Source organism: Anas platyrhynchos, chromosome W, assembly GCF_047663525.1.
Source record: "Anas platyrhynchos isolate ZD024472 breed Pekin duck chromosome W, IASCAAS_PekinDuck_T2T, whole genome shotgun sequence".
Taxonomy (NCBI): Eukaryota; Metazoa; Chordata; class Aves; order Anseriformes; family Anatidae; genus Anas; species Anas platyrhynchos.
In genome coordinates this window covers 11,601,751-11,620,000 of record NC_092620.1, presented here as the reverse complement: position 1 = coordinate 11,620,000, position 18,250 = coordinate 11,601,751, and the positions used below count along the sequence as shown (strand labels likewise).

General features: G+C 39.8%; 1 protein-coding gene across 13 annotated transcripts in view; it reads left to right on the top strand.

Moving 5' to 3' along the window:
• Nucleotides 1-18,250, top strand: part of LOC101797743 (kinesin-like protein KIF2A) — a 171,616-nt gene that overhangs the window by 72,878 nt on the left and 80,488 nt on the right. For 5 of the 13 annotated variants that reach the window (XR_011805633.1, XR_011805634.1, XM_072030601.1 and 2 more), the window contains 5 exons: nt 2,096-2,190; nt 13,335-13,454; nt 13,863-13,917; nt 16,322-16,465; nt 16,987-17,087. Coding sequence is in view for 11 of the 13 variants with exons in the window: in XM_072030601.1 (XP_071886702.1) it covers nt 2,096-2,190; nt 13,335-13,454; nt 13,863-13,917; nt 16,322-16,465; nt 16,987-17,087 (515 nt within the window). In the remaining 2 variants the exon portion in view is untranslated. The remainder of the gene's footprint in view (nt 1-2,095; nt 2,191-13,334; nt 13,455-13,862; nt 13,918-16,321; nt 16,466-16,986; nt 17,088-18,250) is intronic. The other 8 variants (XM_072030602.1, XM_072030605.1, XM_038169468.2 and 5 more) reach the window with 3 other exon arrangements.

Here is an 18,250-nt window from a genome sequence, read left to right as displayed (position 1 = left end):
CACTACCATGATTACTATAGGTGACTAATTAGAATGTATGGAGAAGAGTGTAACCTGAGCATGACATAAATGGTATGGAATAAGGGGTGGATAGATGTCCTGGTTTCAGTTAGAACAGAATTAATTTTCTTCCTAGTAGCCAGTGGAATGCTGTGTTTTGGCTTAGGATGAGAAGAGTGCTGATAACACCCCGATGTTTTAATTGTTGCAGAGCAGTGCTTATACTAAGCCAAGGACATCTCAGTTTCTTGCTCTGTCCTGCCAACGAGCAGGCTGGGGGTGCAGTAAGAGCTGGGAGGGGACAGACCCAGGACAGGTGACCCAAACTAGCCAAAGGGGTATTCCATACCATCTGACGTCATGCTAAACAATATATAGGGGTGGCTAGCCGGGGGAGGGGGGCCGGACTGCTCGGGGTTAGGCTGGGCATTGGTCAGCGGGTGGTGAGCAATTGCATTGTGCATCACTTGTTTGTACATATTATTATTAGTAGTACTATTATCACCATTGTATTATTATTATTATTATTATTATTATTATTATTAGTATTATTTTATTATTATTGTTATTATTATTTTCCTGTCTTATTAAACTGTCTTTATCTCAACTCACAGGCTTCACTTTCCATTTCTCTCCCCCGTCCCAGAGAGGGAGGGGGGAGGGTGAGCGAACGGCTGTGTGGTGTTTAGCTGCCGGCCGGGCTAAACCACGACACACGCCAAGTTTCGATAGTCAAGTGGACACATTGGTTTTGCCTGAAAAATGCATTGAATTATCTGTCGAGCTGCCTGGGATTGTAATCCATAGTCCAAAACCATTTTTCGAGCTTGTAGAAGCTTGCAGTCATGTGGCTGCCACAACCCAGTGCCTTGCACAGGGTCGATAATAATAGGGCAGGCCACACACAGCCATTCGCTCCCCCTCCCTCTCTGGGATGGGGGGAGAGAATCAGACAAAAAATGAAGCCTGTGGGTTGAGATAAAGACAGTTTTATATATATAAGAGTTTTATATATATATGTATATATATATATATTTCTTTTTTTGGGAGTTGATACAAATAAAACATTATTTAAAGTTCATTTCTACCATATCATGCATGTTTCCCTCTGAAATGCAACAACGTAAGGGATTGCTTGTTCTATGGCTCCTTAAAATAGAGTATCAGAGGAGCAGTTCCATTGGACTTGTATTCTTCAGAAAGTCTAGATTTTGGTATTAGTGCAAAGCATGGATGTGAACTCATTGTGACACTTGGATCTTGATCTTTTTGTGTCAGCACATGGCTGCTCTGCTCTTCTAATCACTCCTTGCTACCATGCCTAGAAAATACGATAAAGTGTGATAGAGGATATTTTAAAAAATGAATTATACTTCATATTTAGTAAGAAAAATCTGTACTCCTACTGGAAGTTTACTGGGTTTGTTCTTCTTTATGGGGGCTTGCTGGCTTGATGTCTTTCACTGGAGAAGTCTTAACAATGGGATTCTAAGAATTTATGTTAGTGATGTTTGATAAAGTGATGATTTTTATTATTGTTGCAGGAAATTTGGTTTTAGCTGAATTACCAACTGAATATAATTTTAGGGAGATTTACTCCTATGTCAGGACATTTAATGTTGTATTGTCCTAGAAAGGAGACAAAAAAGCCTTTGTAGAGTGCACCACAGTAAACTTTTCTGTCCATGAAAGAATAGTGGTCTTGGAAATGTTATCAAAACTTCTGACACAAAAAAAAAAGAAAAAAAAGAAAAAAAAAAAGAAAAAAAAAAGAAAAAAAAAAAGAAAAAAAAAAAGAAAAAAAAAAGAAAAAAAAAGAGTTTTTAAGTGGCATGGATTTCACATGGTATTTTTCTTACATACCACTCAATTTTCTGTTTCTTGATTTTTTTCACTTGGGCACTCGTTCATTAGAGCCTCAGCTAATGGATCACATCTATGCCAGTTTACAGTATGTGGCCAGGAACCATCTTTTATTTATTCCCTTTTTTTTTTTTTTTAAACCTTCTTCTTCCTGCCTCTCTGCATACAGCAATTCAAATAACTTCTGGAATTTCATCTGATTAATAAATATTCATATGTGTTTCCTTTCTAGGCCGAATTCACCAAGCTATGGTAACATCCCTAAATGAAGATAATGAAAGTGTAACTGTTGAATGGTTTGAAAATGGAGATACTAAAGGCAAAGAGGTAAACTTTTAACTATTTTAAAACCTTTCTATTTAAAAAAGACAGTGTAGTCTCTATGAATGTTGCTTTGGAATTTGAACTGGAAACAAAGAGATAATATAAATCCTAATTTACTTCATTATTCTTTGTTTACAGACTATTTGGAATAGGAGCTGTTGGGCAAGCATTGTCTTCTGTTGTATTAAATTTGCCTTTCTGAGCACTTTATCATAGCTTATAAACAGTGCTTTTCATCTATTGATTGTGACCTAGATTACAAAGGCTGACCTTGTTATCCCCTTTTTATAAGTAGAAAAATCAAATTTTTGAGAGGGAGAATGACTTGGAGTTCAGACAGGAATTAGCAGGACAGCTAATTAGAAATCCTTTTGTATTTGTTTTATTGAGGAATTCAAGTGCTAGCTTATTTATTTATTTCTCTCTTATTTATTTATTGTCTCTGTGGGAGATGATAATTTTTTTTTTTTTAAATATGTGAACAGAAAGAGGAGGACCAGAGAAAACATAGGTTCCCTACTTGATGAGGATGGTCATCTCACAAACAAGGACATAGGCAAAGCAGAGATGTTTAATGCCTTCTTTGCCTCCGTCTTCAACGCCGATGATGGACTTTGGGACCCTGGGTACCCTGAGCTGGAGGACCGTGATGGTGGGAATGATAAACCCCCAGCAAACCCTGAATGTGTGTGGGATTTGCTGCTCCACCTGGATCCATACAAGTCCATGGGTCCGGATGGGATTCATCCCAGGGTACTTAGAGAGCTGGCTGACGTCATCACAGGACCTCTCTCAATTATTTTTCAATGGTCTTGGGAATCTGGAGAGGTCCCAGTAGACTGGAAGCTGGCAAATGTTGCGCCAATTTTAAAGAAGGGCAAGAAAGAGGACCCTGGCAGCTACAGGCCTGTCAGTCTCACATCAGGGCCTGGTAAAATTATGGAGAAGATGATCCATGAAGTTACTGAAGCGCACCTGGGGGACAATGCAGTCATTGGTCCCAGCCAACATGGGTTCACGAGGGGAAGGTCCTGCCTAACAAATTTGATTTCCTTTTACGATAAAGTCACCCGTCTAGTCGATCAGGGGAAACCATCTGATGTGATCTTTTTGGATTTCAGTAAAGCTTTTGACACAGTTTCCCATAGGATCCTACTGGACAAAATGTCCAGCATACAGCTAGACAAAAGCATCCTACGATGGGTGAGCAATTGGCTGACAGGCAGGGCTCAAAGGGTTGTGGTAAATGGGGCCTCATCAGGCTGGCTGATGGTCACTAGTGGGGTCCCCCAGGGCTCCATTTTATGGCCAGTCCTCTTCAATGTTTTTATAAACGATTTGGATGTAGGACTAGAAGGTGTTTTGAGCAAATTTGCTGATGATACTAAACTTGGAGGAGTTGTTGACTCTGTTGAGGATGGAAAGGCCTAGCAGAGAGATCTGGACAGATTGGAGAGCTGGGCAATCACCAAACACATCAAGTTTAACACGAGCAAGTGCCGGGTCCCGCACCTGGGACGGGGCAACCCTGGCTATATGTACAGACTGGGCGACGAGACGCTGGAGAGCAGCCCCGCAGAGAGTGATCTGGGGGTTGTGGTTGACAGCAAGCTGAACATGAGCCAGCAGTGTGCCCTGGCAGCCAGGAGGGCCAAGCGTATCCTGGGGTACATCAAGCATGGCATCGCTAGTCGGTCGAGGGAAGTGATTGTCCTGCTCTACTCTGTGCTGGCACGGCCTCACCTCGAGTACTGTGTGCAGTTTTGGGCACCACAGTACAAAAAGGATGTGAAACTATTGGAGACTGTCCAGAGAAGGGCTACAAAGATGGTGAAGGGCCTAGAGGGGAAGACGTATGAGGAGTGGATGAGGGCACTTAGCCTGTTCAGCCTGGAGAAGAGGAGGCTGAGGGGAGACCTCATTGCAGCCTACAGCTTCCTTGTGAGGGGTAGTGGAGGGGCAGGCACTTATCTATTCTCTTTAATGACCAATGATAGAACCCAAGGGAATGGTGTCAAGCTGTGACAGGGGAGGTTCAGGCTGGATTTTAGGAAGAGGTTCTTAACTGAGAGTTTTGTCGCACACTGGAACAGGCTCCACAGGGAAGTAGTCACAGCACCAAGCCTGTCAGAGTTTACAAAGTATTTGGACTGTGCTCTTAGTCATATGGTCTGAATTTTTGGGTAGACCTGTGTGAAGCCAAGAGTTGGACTCGGTGATCCTTATGGGTCCCTTCCAACTCGGGTTATTATATGATTCTATGAAAATAACTGTTGGATTTGCAAACAGATGCCTAGGTATACTAAAAAGCCCTTGTCTTTGCTATTCTGTTACCAGCAGCAATCGTCTCTGGATTCTCTAGATCTCTAAAAGCGATGGATTTTGCCCAGCCCTGGAAGAGAATAGATTTTGAAGTTGAGCTTCCTACACGTAATCCTGGTTACAATATAACTTGTTATCAAAGGTGTCTTTTAAAAAATACTGATGGAAATTCAGAGAGCAGTAATACTGAACCTAGGTGTGGAAATGTTACCTGTGATGTAGGAAATTATTCATATTGTTCCGAATGTGGTAATTACAGGAGTGATAATATATATAATGCACACCAAAAACTGCGCGGGAATCATTTGGTAACTGGATGACCAGTCCCGAACTACAAAGGGTGGTATTGGCTATGTGGTAATAGGGCCCGGTAGGTGTTGCCCCTAGGATGGAAGGGAGCTTGCACCCTGGGGGCAATAATTCCAAACGTAACCATTGTTGAGGATATTCAAAGCCAAAGCACAGGCGTCCTTGGGACCCACCTACCCAGAATCAAGAGGACTTCCTCTAGTGGAGAGAGGAATAGCGTTTCAAAGTTTTGTGAGGTGGTTTTTCCCTTGGTTAGGGGTGAATGAATTAGAAAAAGACATTGTGAATATCTCAGCTGTAGTCAAAGAATTAGAAAATAGCACTCTAGATGCGATCCAGGCACTGCAAGAGGAGGTGACAAGTCTGTTAAAGATGGTATTCCAGAATCTACTGGTACTGGATTTATTACTGGCCTTGCACTTTGCAACTTGCAGCTTGCCAGTTCCTGTATGTATGTAGACCAAACGGGGCGAATTGAGACTGATCTCAGAAATATTTGGGAGAAAACCAAGGTCTTACATGAGGTGGCCCAAGACGACACTTCGTGGGGATTTAGAGACATTTGGGAAAAATTGACCTCGTGGTTGCCTGGATGGGATTGGCTCAAGCAACTATTTGTTAGTATTCTAGTAATAATAGTACTGTGTATTTTGATCTGCTTGCTTATTCCTTGTATTATTCCTTGTATGACATATCAAAAATGTATGTTCTTGGCAGAGACTGTCATCTCCCATGACATCCGAAGAAAAATATTGTGCCCTAATGTTGGAAAAACTCGAGTGGGGGATGTGAAGAGGTTCAAAACCAACAATAGGAGTAAGAAAAGACGAAGGGGGAACTGTAAGAATTAAAGTTATGTTTTTGCAGTGTAAAATTCCACTAACTTTGCATATTTAAAAGCGATTGCACAGGGAATGTTAGTCATATAAAACTGCACATACAGGGCATAGTAACAAGCGTCGGGTAGGTTGTGAACCTATAGTACTCAGCCAGTGAGGAATCAAGCATCGGGTAATAGGGGATATAGGGCTACGATACACTTCTGCTGCACACCCCTCCTTGCAGGACACCTGCCATTGCAATTGTGAATAAATCAGCTTCACAAGAGACCCTGTCTTAGAAAATTATTGGGATATTTCTCACAACAATGAACAGATTCCCAGAGATCCAGATGAAGTCAAGTGCACACAACCCATGTGGCAGAAATTTGTACGGAGCGCACTGTTGTTGTATGCCAATTCATTGGCAGTAATGACCTGGGAAGACGTATATGGTCTGAATTTTTGGGTAGACCTATGTGGTGCCAGCAGTTGGACTCAATGATTCTTATAGGTCCCTTCCAACTCGGGATATTCTATGATTCTATGAGTACAGATGCACAAATAACATAATATACCCTCAGTCTAGTCGCATTCCATGAACTACCATGGCCACACTTAAAGAGTTTGGTCACATTCAATGAGAATTACCACGGCTAGATTGGTCAGTTGTGCAATTCATTAAAGCAACATGTTCACAGGTTCTTTGGATTGCTGGTGATAAATTCACTGTCTGTAAAGCACGTGCAAATCCCAAAATTATGAGTAACACAGCCTGGCTACAAATGCGTTAAAAGATATAAAGAGACTCTATAGAGATTTCTAAGTTTCCTGGGGAGGCACTTGGCATAACCAAGTGTACGAATCTTACTCAAATGCTTTCCAGTGGAGGAGAAGACAGACTCAGCCTGTCGACTGACCCCAGAACACAGAAGGTATCTTTCGCGATGGTATCTTCCCTAACATCTTCTCTCCCTGAAGCTAATTTATATAATTTTCTGTCTTTTAGGTGGAGCTTGAATGATACTAGTCACGCATACATTTGTTATGATTGGTGCGAAATCTTCTTGCTTTGTTTTTAAAGGTATAGACTAGAAAAAAAATTAAAGAGCAAGCTCAGTGAGGCATGGTTACACCTTGGAGGCGGGTAGCCTTTGGGATGGAGGTGTGTTCTGATATTATAATATAAGTTAATTTCTAAGTCACCTCAGGCAATTATTCCACACCATCCACCCCATGACTATAGTCACTCAAGATTCAGGACATTTGGAATGTATCGGGTGTATCACATATGTCCTTGTGATGAGGGTTATCGAGTATATGTACATCTTGTAGGGATACTAGATGAAACATACGTTTCATCATAATCCAAAGTTTGACATACAGGGATACTGTCAATATGAAACACAATACAGTGAGTATTAATAAAACAAAAACAGGGTGAAGCATCTTGTTGAAGATTCCTGTGGCAGTTGGCAATCATCAAAACAAAGTGTCCCACCAACAGTGTTTTTCATCCTTCACTCCTTCCAACACTTGACGTACTTTTTCTATATCATGATGGACAGTAATCAGAGTCTTTTGTTCATTTTCCTGCACGTGTTTCAGCAACTGTTGTAGTAGTTTCTTCACCAGTGTAAGGTTAATACCAATAGGGGTAGGCAGCAGGTCATGAAGTAGAGTATAACTGGATGTAATAAGTTGGTAAGAGGTGACGGAAGCTGAGTAACTAAAATCACATCCTAGAATTTTGGTAAAATTACAAACACAAACATTCGAGTGATTACTTGTATCTACAGTAGTATTATCTATGACTATAGAATCACAATGGGTTCTCATGCAAACAGCCTTTTCCAATATATACAAGTACAGTTTCAGGGGTTTCATTGGGATATATCTCAAAGTGACAAATGTTTTGTTCAGTGTCAAGGCAGATGTCTTGGGCTTCGAGAGTGTTACTTTCACAAATGAAGCCTTTTTGTTTGCACACAATACATGCATTTACATCAATCATCTGCCACTTTCCTCCCTTTCGATGGGCCCATAGTTTATGCTCCTTAGGATAGAGTATAGTTTCATTATGATTGAGTCCTAATGCAATAATTGGATATATATTGTATACTGTGGCATTGCTTATGGTAAGTATAAAGGCAATAAATTTATCACTTTCTGCATAATAGGTAAAGTTGACTAATTGCCATCATGCTTCAAACTCTTCTTCAAATTCTGAAGCATTATCCCAAATCAATAAATCAGAGCAACCTGATCTAGTGGGTGGCGTCCCTGTCTATGGCAGGGGGGTTAGAAATAGATGATCTTTGAGGTCCTTTCCAACCCAAGCCGCCATTCTATGATTCTATGAATTTTCAAATTTCAATGGGTAAGGTTCCTCCCTCTCTAATAATAGGTGCTGCTACAGACTGTATCCATAAATGCACTTGGATACAACTCAAGGCAAGGGAAGTATCACCTTGGGTTTTTCCGAGGGTATTTACAATTAATTGATTATCATTTTCTTCAATTTGTTTCCAGTGGGGTAAAATGTCTGATAGGAGCCATTGGCTTGCTCCTAAGGCCGATAAGGGTGATTTTATCAGTCGTTCCAATTTCCTTAGGTCATCTGTAGTAGCAGTTATTCTACTCATTAGGACCTTGGCATCAATGCTATTTAATATACCTATTCCTGTTCCCAATAATCCAGTGGCATCTCGTGGCATGCGCTGAGATTGTTTCAGAGAACGTCCATGTAACCCTGATAACCAGCTGGTGTAGGCAGTTCTCAAAAAGGTGGTAAATCTTGAGTTGATTTCTGAGATATTAATGCGCAGCACTAGCTCTACCCTTTTTAGATACCAGCTAGGGTTAAAGAGAACCTTTTATTGGCCCACATATTTAATTAGGTAAGGACCTGTGTTGAAGATGGAAGGAGTTAGATTAATGGGAGGCAGAGTTGGTACAATTTCAAACATCTGTGGGGGCAGAGACTTCTTACCCTTTGCAGTTGACATAGATGTTGCTGTAACGATCATAAATTCAAATAGTAATTTGGTGTCTCTGTAACCCCAAAGATGGTACATGATTATAGGTTTGGTGAAAGTAAAATTGTGCCAACAGTCGGAATTTGGTTCAGTTATTTTGTTACAATCAGTACTATAATTTTTGGGTCTGGAAGAATCAGCATAAATTGTCTTAATTTCAGTCGGCCTATTGTAAGTAGACCCATTAGTTATTCGGCAACTGATTTGTATTGTCTGGCCTGAAGTGGCTTGGAGATCAGCCATCCAAAGAGAATCATTACAACTCCATTCATCTTTTGAAAATATTTTGTTTACATGTAAAACTGAAGTAGTGAGATTTAGGTCCTTTTTGTTTTGAGATGTTCCAACACTTGCACTATACTGTGACAATGCATGGTTCCAAGGGTCATTATGAGATGTCACAGTGTCACAGTGAGATGTCTCAGCTCCATGCACAACCACAGTAACTAAGTTTTCCCTGACGGCACGTGTTCCCATAATTCCAGCGTATTTAACATGGGCTTGGGACCATGGCCATTCTGGGTCTTTCTGGCTACAAACCAAATGGGTTTGCATTAAGGTCAGGGTGAAGCATAGTTTTAGCAATCCAAACTGCTGATTTGTGATTCTCCAGCTGTCCACATGCAGTTCACTCAGGATTCCTGTGAACACAAAAGGAAATAAAATATGCTTGGTTGTATTCAACCAGCAGGATTAAAAAGAGGGTGAGACCCACTGCGTGCTAATCCGGTGTACATTTCCTGAACAATCTTTGGCTTCCCATGCATAGGGGTTTAGTTGAGCAGTGTTCTCTGAGTGTTTTCCATTGTGTCTCTTACACTTTCCTGACTTTTTCCCTCTATCAGGATGTGAAACAGGAATCTCTGCTAAGATTTTTGCAAAAGCATTGTGAGCAATTGTGGGGGAATGTTTATATCCTTGAAGAAGCCTATTATAGTATAATAGTATAATCCAAGTATATTGGATTCCTTTCCATGTGAAAGCAAACTGTGCTTTATCCTGTTCAAGAAGAATCATTAAGAACATATCTTTAACATCTAAGGCACCCATCCAAGGATGGGCAGTGACTTGTATCAATGTCACTATTTCTGCCATGTTCAGAACTGTGGCAGTTAAAGGTGTGGTATTAGCATTTAACTGTAATCTACTATAAAATGCCATTGCCTTGTTGGTTTCTTTACTGGCCACACTAGTGAATTGTAGGGTGAATAGGTCCTTTTAATAATGCCTCTTTCTTCCAATTCTGTTACCACCCTGTCAATTCCCATAAGCGGGTAGACTTTGGAATGGAGTTGTGTTTTGATATTATAAGTTAATTTCCAAGTCACCTCAGGCAATTATTCCACACAGTTAACTGCATCAGAGGCTGAAGTGAGCCTAACTAGGAATGAGTGGCACAAGCACCCCATTGTGACTGGCCCAGAAGCTCTGTGCATCCTTGGCATAGACTACCTCAAGAGAGGGTACTTCAAGGGTCCAAAAGGGTACTGATGGGCTTTTGGCATAGCTTCCTTGAGCACAAAGATTAAGCAGCTTTCTGCCGTGCCTGGTCTCTCAGAAGACCCTTCTGCTGTAGGATTGCTGAGGGTTGAAGAACAGCAAGTGCAAATTGCTACAATGGTGCACTGGTGGCAATATCGTACCAACAGAGACTCCCTGATTCCTATTCATGAGTTGGTTCATTGTCTGGAGAGCCAAGGAGTGATCAGCAAGACTTGCTCGCTCTTTAATTGTCCCATATGGCCAGAGTGAAAGTCTAACTGGAGAGTGGAGACTAATGGAGACTATCATGACCTGAATGAAGTCACGCCACCGCTGAGTGCTGCAGTGCCGGACATGCTAGAACTTCAATACGAACTAGAGTCAAAGGCAGCCAAGTGGTATGCCACAACTGATATTGCTAATGCATTTTTCTCCATCATTTTAGCAATAGAGTGTAGGCCGCAGTTTGCTTTCACTTGGAGGGGCGTCCAGTATACCTGGAATCGACTGCCCTGGGGCTAGAATCATGGCCCTACCATTTGACATGGACTGATCCAGACTGGAACAGGTGAAAGCTCCTGAACACCTGAAATATATTAATGACATGATTGTGTGGGGCAACATGGCAGAAATTTTTGAGAAAGGGAAGAAAATAATCCAAGTCTCCTGAAAGTTGATTTTGCCATTAAACAGAGTAAGGTCAAAGGACCTGCACAGGAGATACAGTTTTTAGGAATAAAATGGCAAGACTGAAGTTGTCAGATTCCAATGGATGTGATAAAAAAAATAACAGCTATGTCTCTGCAAAGTTTCAAAATGGAAACACAAGCTTTCTTGTCACCCCAACTGCTGGTGCTGTGCAGGACTCTCTACACATCACGCAACTGATGCTATGTGAAGTAAGGGTGTTATATCTATCACACAACAGGCTCAAATAGGAAATCTCAGTCGCCCAGGAATCTTGGAAGTGATCATGGACTGTCCCAAGGTCAGGGACTTTGGAATATCGCTAGAGAAGGAGGTGACGTGTGCTGAAGAGGCCTCACTGTATAGTAAACTAGCAGAAGATAAGAAGCAATATGCTCTGTTCACTGATGGGTCCTGTCATATTGTGGGAAAGCATCATTGGTGGTAGGTTGCTGTCTGGAGTCCTACACAAGTTGCAGAAACTGCTGAAGGAGAAGGTGAACTGAGCCAATATGCATAAGTGAAGGCCATCCAGTTGGCTATAGATATTGCTGAATGGGAAAAGTGGCCAGTGCTCCCTCTCTATACTGATTCATGGATGGCAGCAAATGCCCTGTGGGGGTGGTCACAGCAATGGAAGCAGAGCAACTGACAATGCAGAGACAAACCCATCTGCGCTGCCACATTGTGGCAAGATATTGCTGCCTGGGTAGAGAACCTGTTTTGTAAAAGTATGCCACATAGATGCTCACGTACCCAAGAGTCCGGCCACTGAAGACCATCAAAATAACCAGCAGGTCGATCAGACTGCTAGTACTGAAGTGGCTCAGGTGGATCTGGACTGGCAACATAAGTGTGAGTTCTTTATTATTTTATTTTATTTAACCGTGAATGTGAAACATGCTGCAATCAAGCAAGTCAAGAGATTAAAGCCACTTTGGTTTGGAGGACAATGGCTGAAATATGGGAAGGCATGGCAGATTTATTATATCACACTCCCACAAACCCGCAACGGCAAGCGCCATGTGCTTACAATGGTGGAGGCAACCACTGGATGGCTGGAAACATATCCTGTGCCCCATGCCATTGCCCACAACACTATCCTGGGCTTTGAAAAACAAGTCTTATGGCAACACAGCACCCCAGGAAGAATTGAGTCAGACAATGGGACTCATGTCCAAAACAACCTCATAGACACTTGGACTAAAGAACATTGTACTGTGGGTGTATCACATCCCCTATCATGCACCAGCCTCTGGGAAAATCGAGTGCTATAATGGACTGTTAAAGACTATGCTGAGAGCCATGGGTGTTGAAACATTCAAACATTGGGATACACATTTGGCAAAGGCCACCTGGTTAGTCAACACTGCCAACCAACCCGGACCTGCCCAGTGAAACCTGTTACATACTGTAAAAGGGGATAAAGTCCCTGTAGTGCATGTAAAGAACACGTTGGTGAAGGCAGTCTGTGAATTTTGATGGAACCAAGCAAATTGCAGTGGTGATAGAACTGGACAAGCGCAACAGTATTGGAACCAGAGCTGGCCTCTGCATGGAACAATCCAACACCATTCATCATCTCTCCTGCCCTGATGGACTGCTATGACAGATGGAACCCAAAGTCATGGACTAAACAAATTCAACGGACATTTTAGAGGGATGACCCATACACCAAAGGAATATCTGTGTGTATATATCAGAAGACAGGAAAGTTTGTGGTGATTAATTGGGATGTACTGGAAAGTTTGAGACCCAAGCCTGACATAAATCATATGCAATAAAGGGTGGGTATTATCCTGGTTTTGGTTAGGATAGAGTTGATTTTCTTTATAGTGGCTGGTATGTTGCTGTGTTTTTTATTTAGGAGAAAATTCATGCTGAGAACACACTGATGTTTTAGTTGTTGCAGAGAAGTGCTTACACTAAACCAAAGACTTTTCAGCTTCTCATACTGCCCTGCCAGCGAGGAGGCTGGGGGTGCACAAAAAGCTGGGAGTAGACAGAACCAGGACAGCTGACCCAAACTGGCAAAAGGGATATTCCATACCATATGACATCAAGTGGAATGATAACAACTGGAAGAATAAAACTAGGGGGATGTGGCTGGGGTTGGAGGGGGAGCTACTGTTGTTCAGGGACTTGCTGGGCACCATTGGCCTGTGGTGAGCTATTGCATTGTGCATCACTTCTTTTATTTATATATATATATTATTATTATTATTTAATTTACTATTTTTTCCTGTCTTATTAAATTGTCTGTCTCAACCCTTTTTTTCGATTCTCTACCCCATCCCACTGGCAGGGAGTGAGCGAAGTGCTCTGTGGTGCTCAGTTGCCTGTTGTGTTAAACCACAACATCAGGTTATAGAAATAACCAATTGTGAGGTAAAAACACTAAATGTATTTATTATTTATACTCAAACATAACAGCAGAAATGGAGAGGATTAATTTGTTCTTAGACTCATCTTTTTATATTCTTTTAAACAGATTGACCTGGAGAGCATATTTTCACTTAATCCAGATCTTGCACCTGATGATGATACTGAACCTAGTCCAGAGACACCACCACCACCTATTCCATTAGCCAAAGTAAATAGAATTGTGAAGGTTGGTAGTACCTATGTAACACGTTCATATTAAACTTACATGACTTCTGTAATTTTGTTATATTTTAATTTTTAAATCTAATTTTTGTTTGTGGAGCTACTTGATAAATGTGTTCCCCATTCACCATAGGTAAAAAAGGATTTCTAAAAATTTTCTATGAACAGGTTTGGCAAGGAGGGAGTTGGGGACTAATATTAATATAACAAGGTATAGTTCAAGGAAAAATATACAAAAGAAGGTTGATTTGAAAAAGTACATATAGCAGTCTCCATCCAAGACTCTTCAAGGAGGGATTTGGAAATAATTACCTCTCTGTATTGCTGATGTTGTGTTAGAAACAGAGGTGGGGCTGCAGTTTACATTTTCAATAATAAGGTGATCAAATAATGGAGATTTCTTTCTTTATAGAGTCGACGAGCTGTGGCACCTATTAAGAATGATACCTCTGCTAGAGATAACAGAGGTAAATGTTATATCTTTCCATTTCAAGGAAGCAAATATATGGGAACATTTTAACCTCCTGCTCATCTAAAATTCTTTAAAAAAACTGCATTTCTAATTCAGTATGTACGCATGTGACGTAGAACATCATTCCTAGAATTGATGTAGGTACATCATTCCTAGAATTACTTCTATGTGTATTTAGGAATAGGTACTGTATAAATATTATTTATGTGTAAGTTTAAGCAATATAGCATTAGGAAATTTGTGAATTTGTGAATGAACTAAAGGAACAAAAATTTGAAGTTAATTATCCTACAATAAATGATGCGTGGACTTTTTCAAATTAAAACATCCTCAGTTTGCTTTAGCTTGAGTGTTTCAATATACTATAAGTAGTGCACTTAGAATTCTTACTCTTCCAATTTTTAAGCTTAATTTTCTAACAGTCTGTGTATAAACATTAATTGAAAGAACATTTAAACCCTACACATTATTTCCCTACAGAAAAATCTATTAAAAATGTGGAATTATCACAGGTGGATAGGTGAAATGAACTATGTGTTAGATGACTACAGATGTAATGCATCTATAATATGAGAAGAAATAGTTATTGCTTAATGTTCTCATTTTGTCTCCTGTACTGAGCATAATTATCTTGTATTGGTGATGGCAATGATTCTTTCAGACATTAATCTAGTGCCATTTGTGGTGGTTTTACTCAGGTGGGCAGACGAGTAAAAAAGATTCGTTTAAAAAAAAAGATTTTATTGATGAGCTGTCCTCACATCTATACAAGTTTTTAGAGGCCTAACCTCAAGTACTGTGTGCAGTTTTAGGTGCCACGGTATAAGAAAGACAAAACTATTAGAGAGTGTCCAAAAGAGGACTACAAAGATGGTGAAGGGTGTAGAGGGGAAGATGTATGAGAAACAGCTGAAGTCACTTGGTTTGTTCAGGTTAGAGAAAAGGAAACTGAGGGAAGACCTCATCGTGATCTACAGCTTCCTCACAAGGGGAAGCGGTGGGGCAGGCACGAGGAGGGAGCGACAGGACCCAGTGGAATGGCATGAAGCTGTGACAGGGGAGGTTCAGGCTGGATGTTAGGAAAAGGGTCTTCACTGAGAGGGTGGTTGGGCACTGGAACAGACTCCCCAGGGCAGTGGTCATGTCACCAAGCCTGTCGGAATTCAAGAAGTGTTTGGACAACACTTGTCAGGCATATGGTATGATTTTTAGGTGGTCCTGTGTGGAGTCAGGAGTTGGACTCTATAATCCTTGTGGGTCCCTTCTAACTCGGGATATTCTATCATTCTATGTCATTTGTAGTAAATGATCCGTTTCGTATGGATTAACCTTGTAACTTGCTTTTTAATAGGTACTATGCATCTTACTGTTCACAGCCTACCTAAGGATTAGTTCTTTGTTCATCTTGCAATTAAGCTTTTCTCAGCATACGGTCTTGTTTAGTGGAGTTAATTCATGCTGTAAAGTAGATCTCCTATGATGTTTGGGACTTTGTCTTGTCTATCCCATTTGATACCTGTTTCCATAGTTGTCTCCATGTTGTACATTGTACTGGCTTTTGGAATGTCATCTCTAAGCTATTAATCAAAGCTGTTACCTTCACTTTCATGCTTTTCTGTCAGACCTCGTTAGTAGCACGTACAAGAAACTGGCCAGCTGAAGCAGAGGTGCTTGAAGCAACTCTTTGAAAAAACAGCTTAAAATATTCAGCTCTATCAGAGAGGCTTGCATGCTCACTACTCCCGCTGAGTTCACTGGGAACAGATATCACTCTGCATTTTTTGAAATTAGCATCCTTATCACATAGGGAATCCATGCATAAATTTAGGTAGACATGTCAATTGTATCCATATCCCTTTTAATATGGTGTCAAAAAGGTTTGATTTTTCACTTGTAGATTGAGCTGCACTTGGCTGCCTTTCATTTCTATCCCTCTATTCCTCCAGATATTGTAGGCCTCCAGATATTTTATTGTGTGGGACAATTTTCTAATTTCTAGAGACTGTGAAACAGCAGGGTCATTTTCTTGCTGTGTTTTTGGGCATAATCACAATATAAATAAAATTGCAGCACTTACGGACAGCATATCTCCAAGTACACACTATGTATATAATAAGTTGTACTAATTCTGTAGTAGAGAATTTAAAAATATGCTTGGGCAGCATTGGTATTTCATGTTGTGTTGGTATATAACACTAGGATAAAAAAAGGCTGCATACCAAATGTCTTTAATGACATTTGACTTTCCATCTATATGACAAATAACTTTCCATATATATATTTTCATATATATGGTCCCCCCTGGCCCCACAAAATTGTTGTGTCTCAAAATGGTCCTTGTTTTATCTTGTCATACTAAAACACTTCAAAACTGGATAGAAATGTTATTTCTAGATCAGCTTTGTGCTTTTCGTCTGCAGTGGTTGGTTCTGCACGAGCACGGCCCACTAGGCTTCCAGAACAGTCTTCCTCCTCACAACAGAATGGTAGTGTTCCAGATATATCTCCAGTTCAAGCTGCAAAAAAGGACTTTGGACCCCCTTGTATGTAAACCATGTGTCAAAGATTCTTTCATTCTTGGCATTACATGTACATTCTCTTGGATTATGTTGTTTTCCATAAATGACAAATGGTCTATATACACAATTGTCTGTAGGCTTCCTTACAAAGCTTTTTCAGAGCACTGGGGCACTAGTATTTATAATTCTTTTTTCCTTTATATTTTTTTAAACCATGAATGTGGTTTGTTTTAAATTGCTTGGGCTTTCTTTTAAAACAAACCAAGAGTTCACATGTATCTGTTCAAGTGTTTTTAAGGGTCACTGTCCTTATATTTTTGGTTGTGTAATTATTGTCCCATTCCCATAATTTAATTCATTTACTCTATAAATTTTAGAAATTAAATTGCAGTAATTATTTTGTACTAATACTGATTTGCTTGGATATATAATTGATATAAATGCATTCTAATTATTGATAAATTAATATAATTGAAGTGTAGTGTAAATACTAAATCCATGCATGTAACACAGAAAATATTTTAAATTATATAATTTTCTCTAAGCACGTAGAAAATCTAATTGTGTAAAAGAAGTTGAAAAATTGCAAGAGAAACGTGAAAAAAGAAGATTACAACAGCAGGAACTTAGAGAAAAAAGAGCTCAGGTCAGTATTTTGTGCTTAGATGGCACTTTTTTCATTCTTAAATACTTTTTATGAACTGATAAACTTCAAAATAAATATTTTCATCCTGCATATAAGTTTGACAAATATTTTTGGTGCATAGTTGCACTCTGCATAGTTGCACTCTGATAACCATTAGATGTTTTTCCCCCTCTTTTGCTCTCTACAGAAATAATTACTTATTTTTCCATGTGTTATTTCAAAATCAAGTGCTGCTGATGGCTATTTCTCAGTGAAAACATATTGATTTAAAAATAATCAAGCCTTTGGCTTTTAGATAGGGCTTTTATTCTACAGGAGATATTTCAACGTTATAAATTGTTCTTTATGATCTTCGATGTTTTGTAGGAGATATATTTGAGGTTAAAAAAAAAACACTGTTCAAACTTGAAATTTGTTATGAATTTATAGTTTAGCTTTGCATCATGCAGGCAGCTTGGCAGTGAGTTGTTGGAAACTTTTGTGAAAGAAATGAAGCTGCTAATCCTGTGAGAAAAATATCTGAAAAATATCTCTTGATATTAAATTAGTTTCTGTCACAAAAAGCTTTAGCACAACTAGTAGTATGATCTTGTTGGCAAGCTTGCCTGTATGTGTTAGTATCTTTAAAGAGATGCTGCCAATGCACAACTGACTTGAGAAGTACCACCACTAAGTAATTCAGCCAATTTACTTCATGCTTTAATGATGTTTCTAAACTCACCTAAAATGACCTATGTTGAATTCATGTTCTCAAAATTAAACAAATGCAAAACATTAATATGTCTTTAAGTGTGAGGGGAAAAAAATGGTTTATATATTAAAAATTCTTTGATGTAGTACTATACCTAAAGTTTTCTCTTCAGCACTTCTGTGAAGACTTCCTTTTCACCTGAGTCTTAAACTTCTGCATGAGAAGGTTCTGGTTGTCTTGATGACCTCTACCAGTGCTTTGTGTAGTCTGTTGTGAAATCCAGCAATAATTAGGCAACTGTCTTCTAGTGGACAAAACCTTTAAATAGAGAAGAACATTAGGGAAATACTTTTTCCATAATAAGCAGCTCAATTTTAGAGGTAACATTTCATCAGTAATTCATTTTGTATGGACTTACTGTAAGTAGTTTTAATTTCACTGTAGTTAGGATTAAGAACTTGAAGGTGCAGTC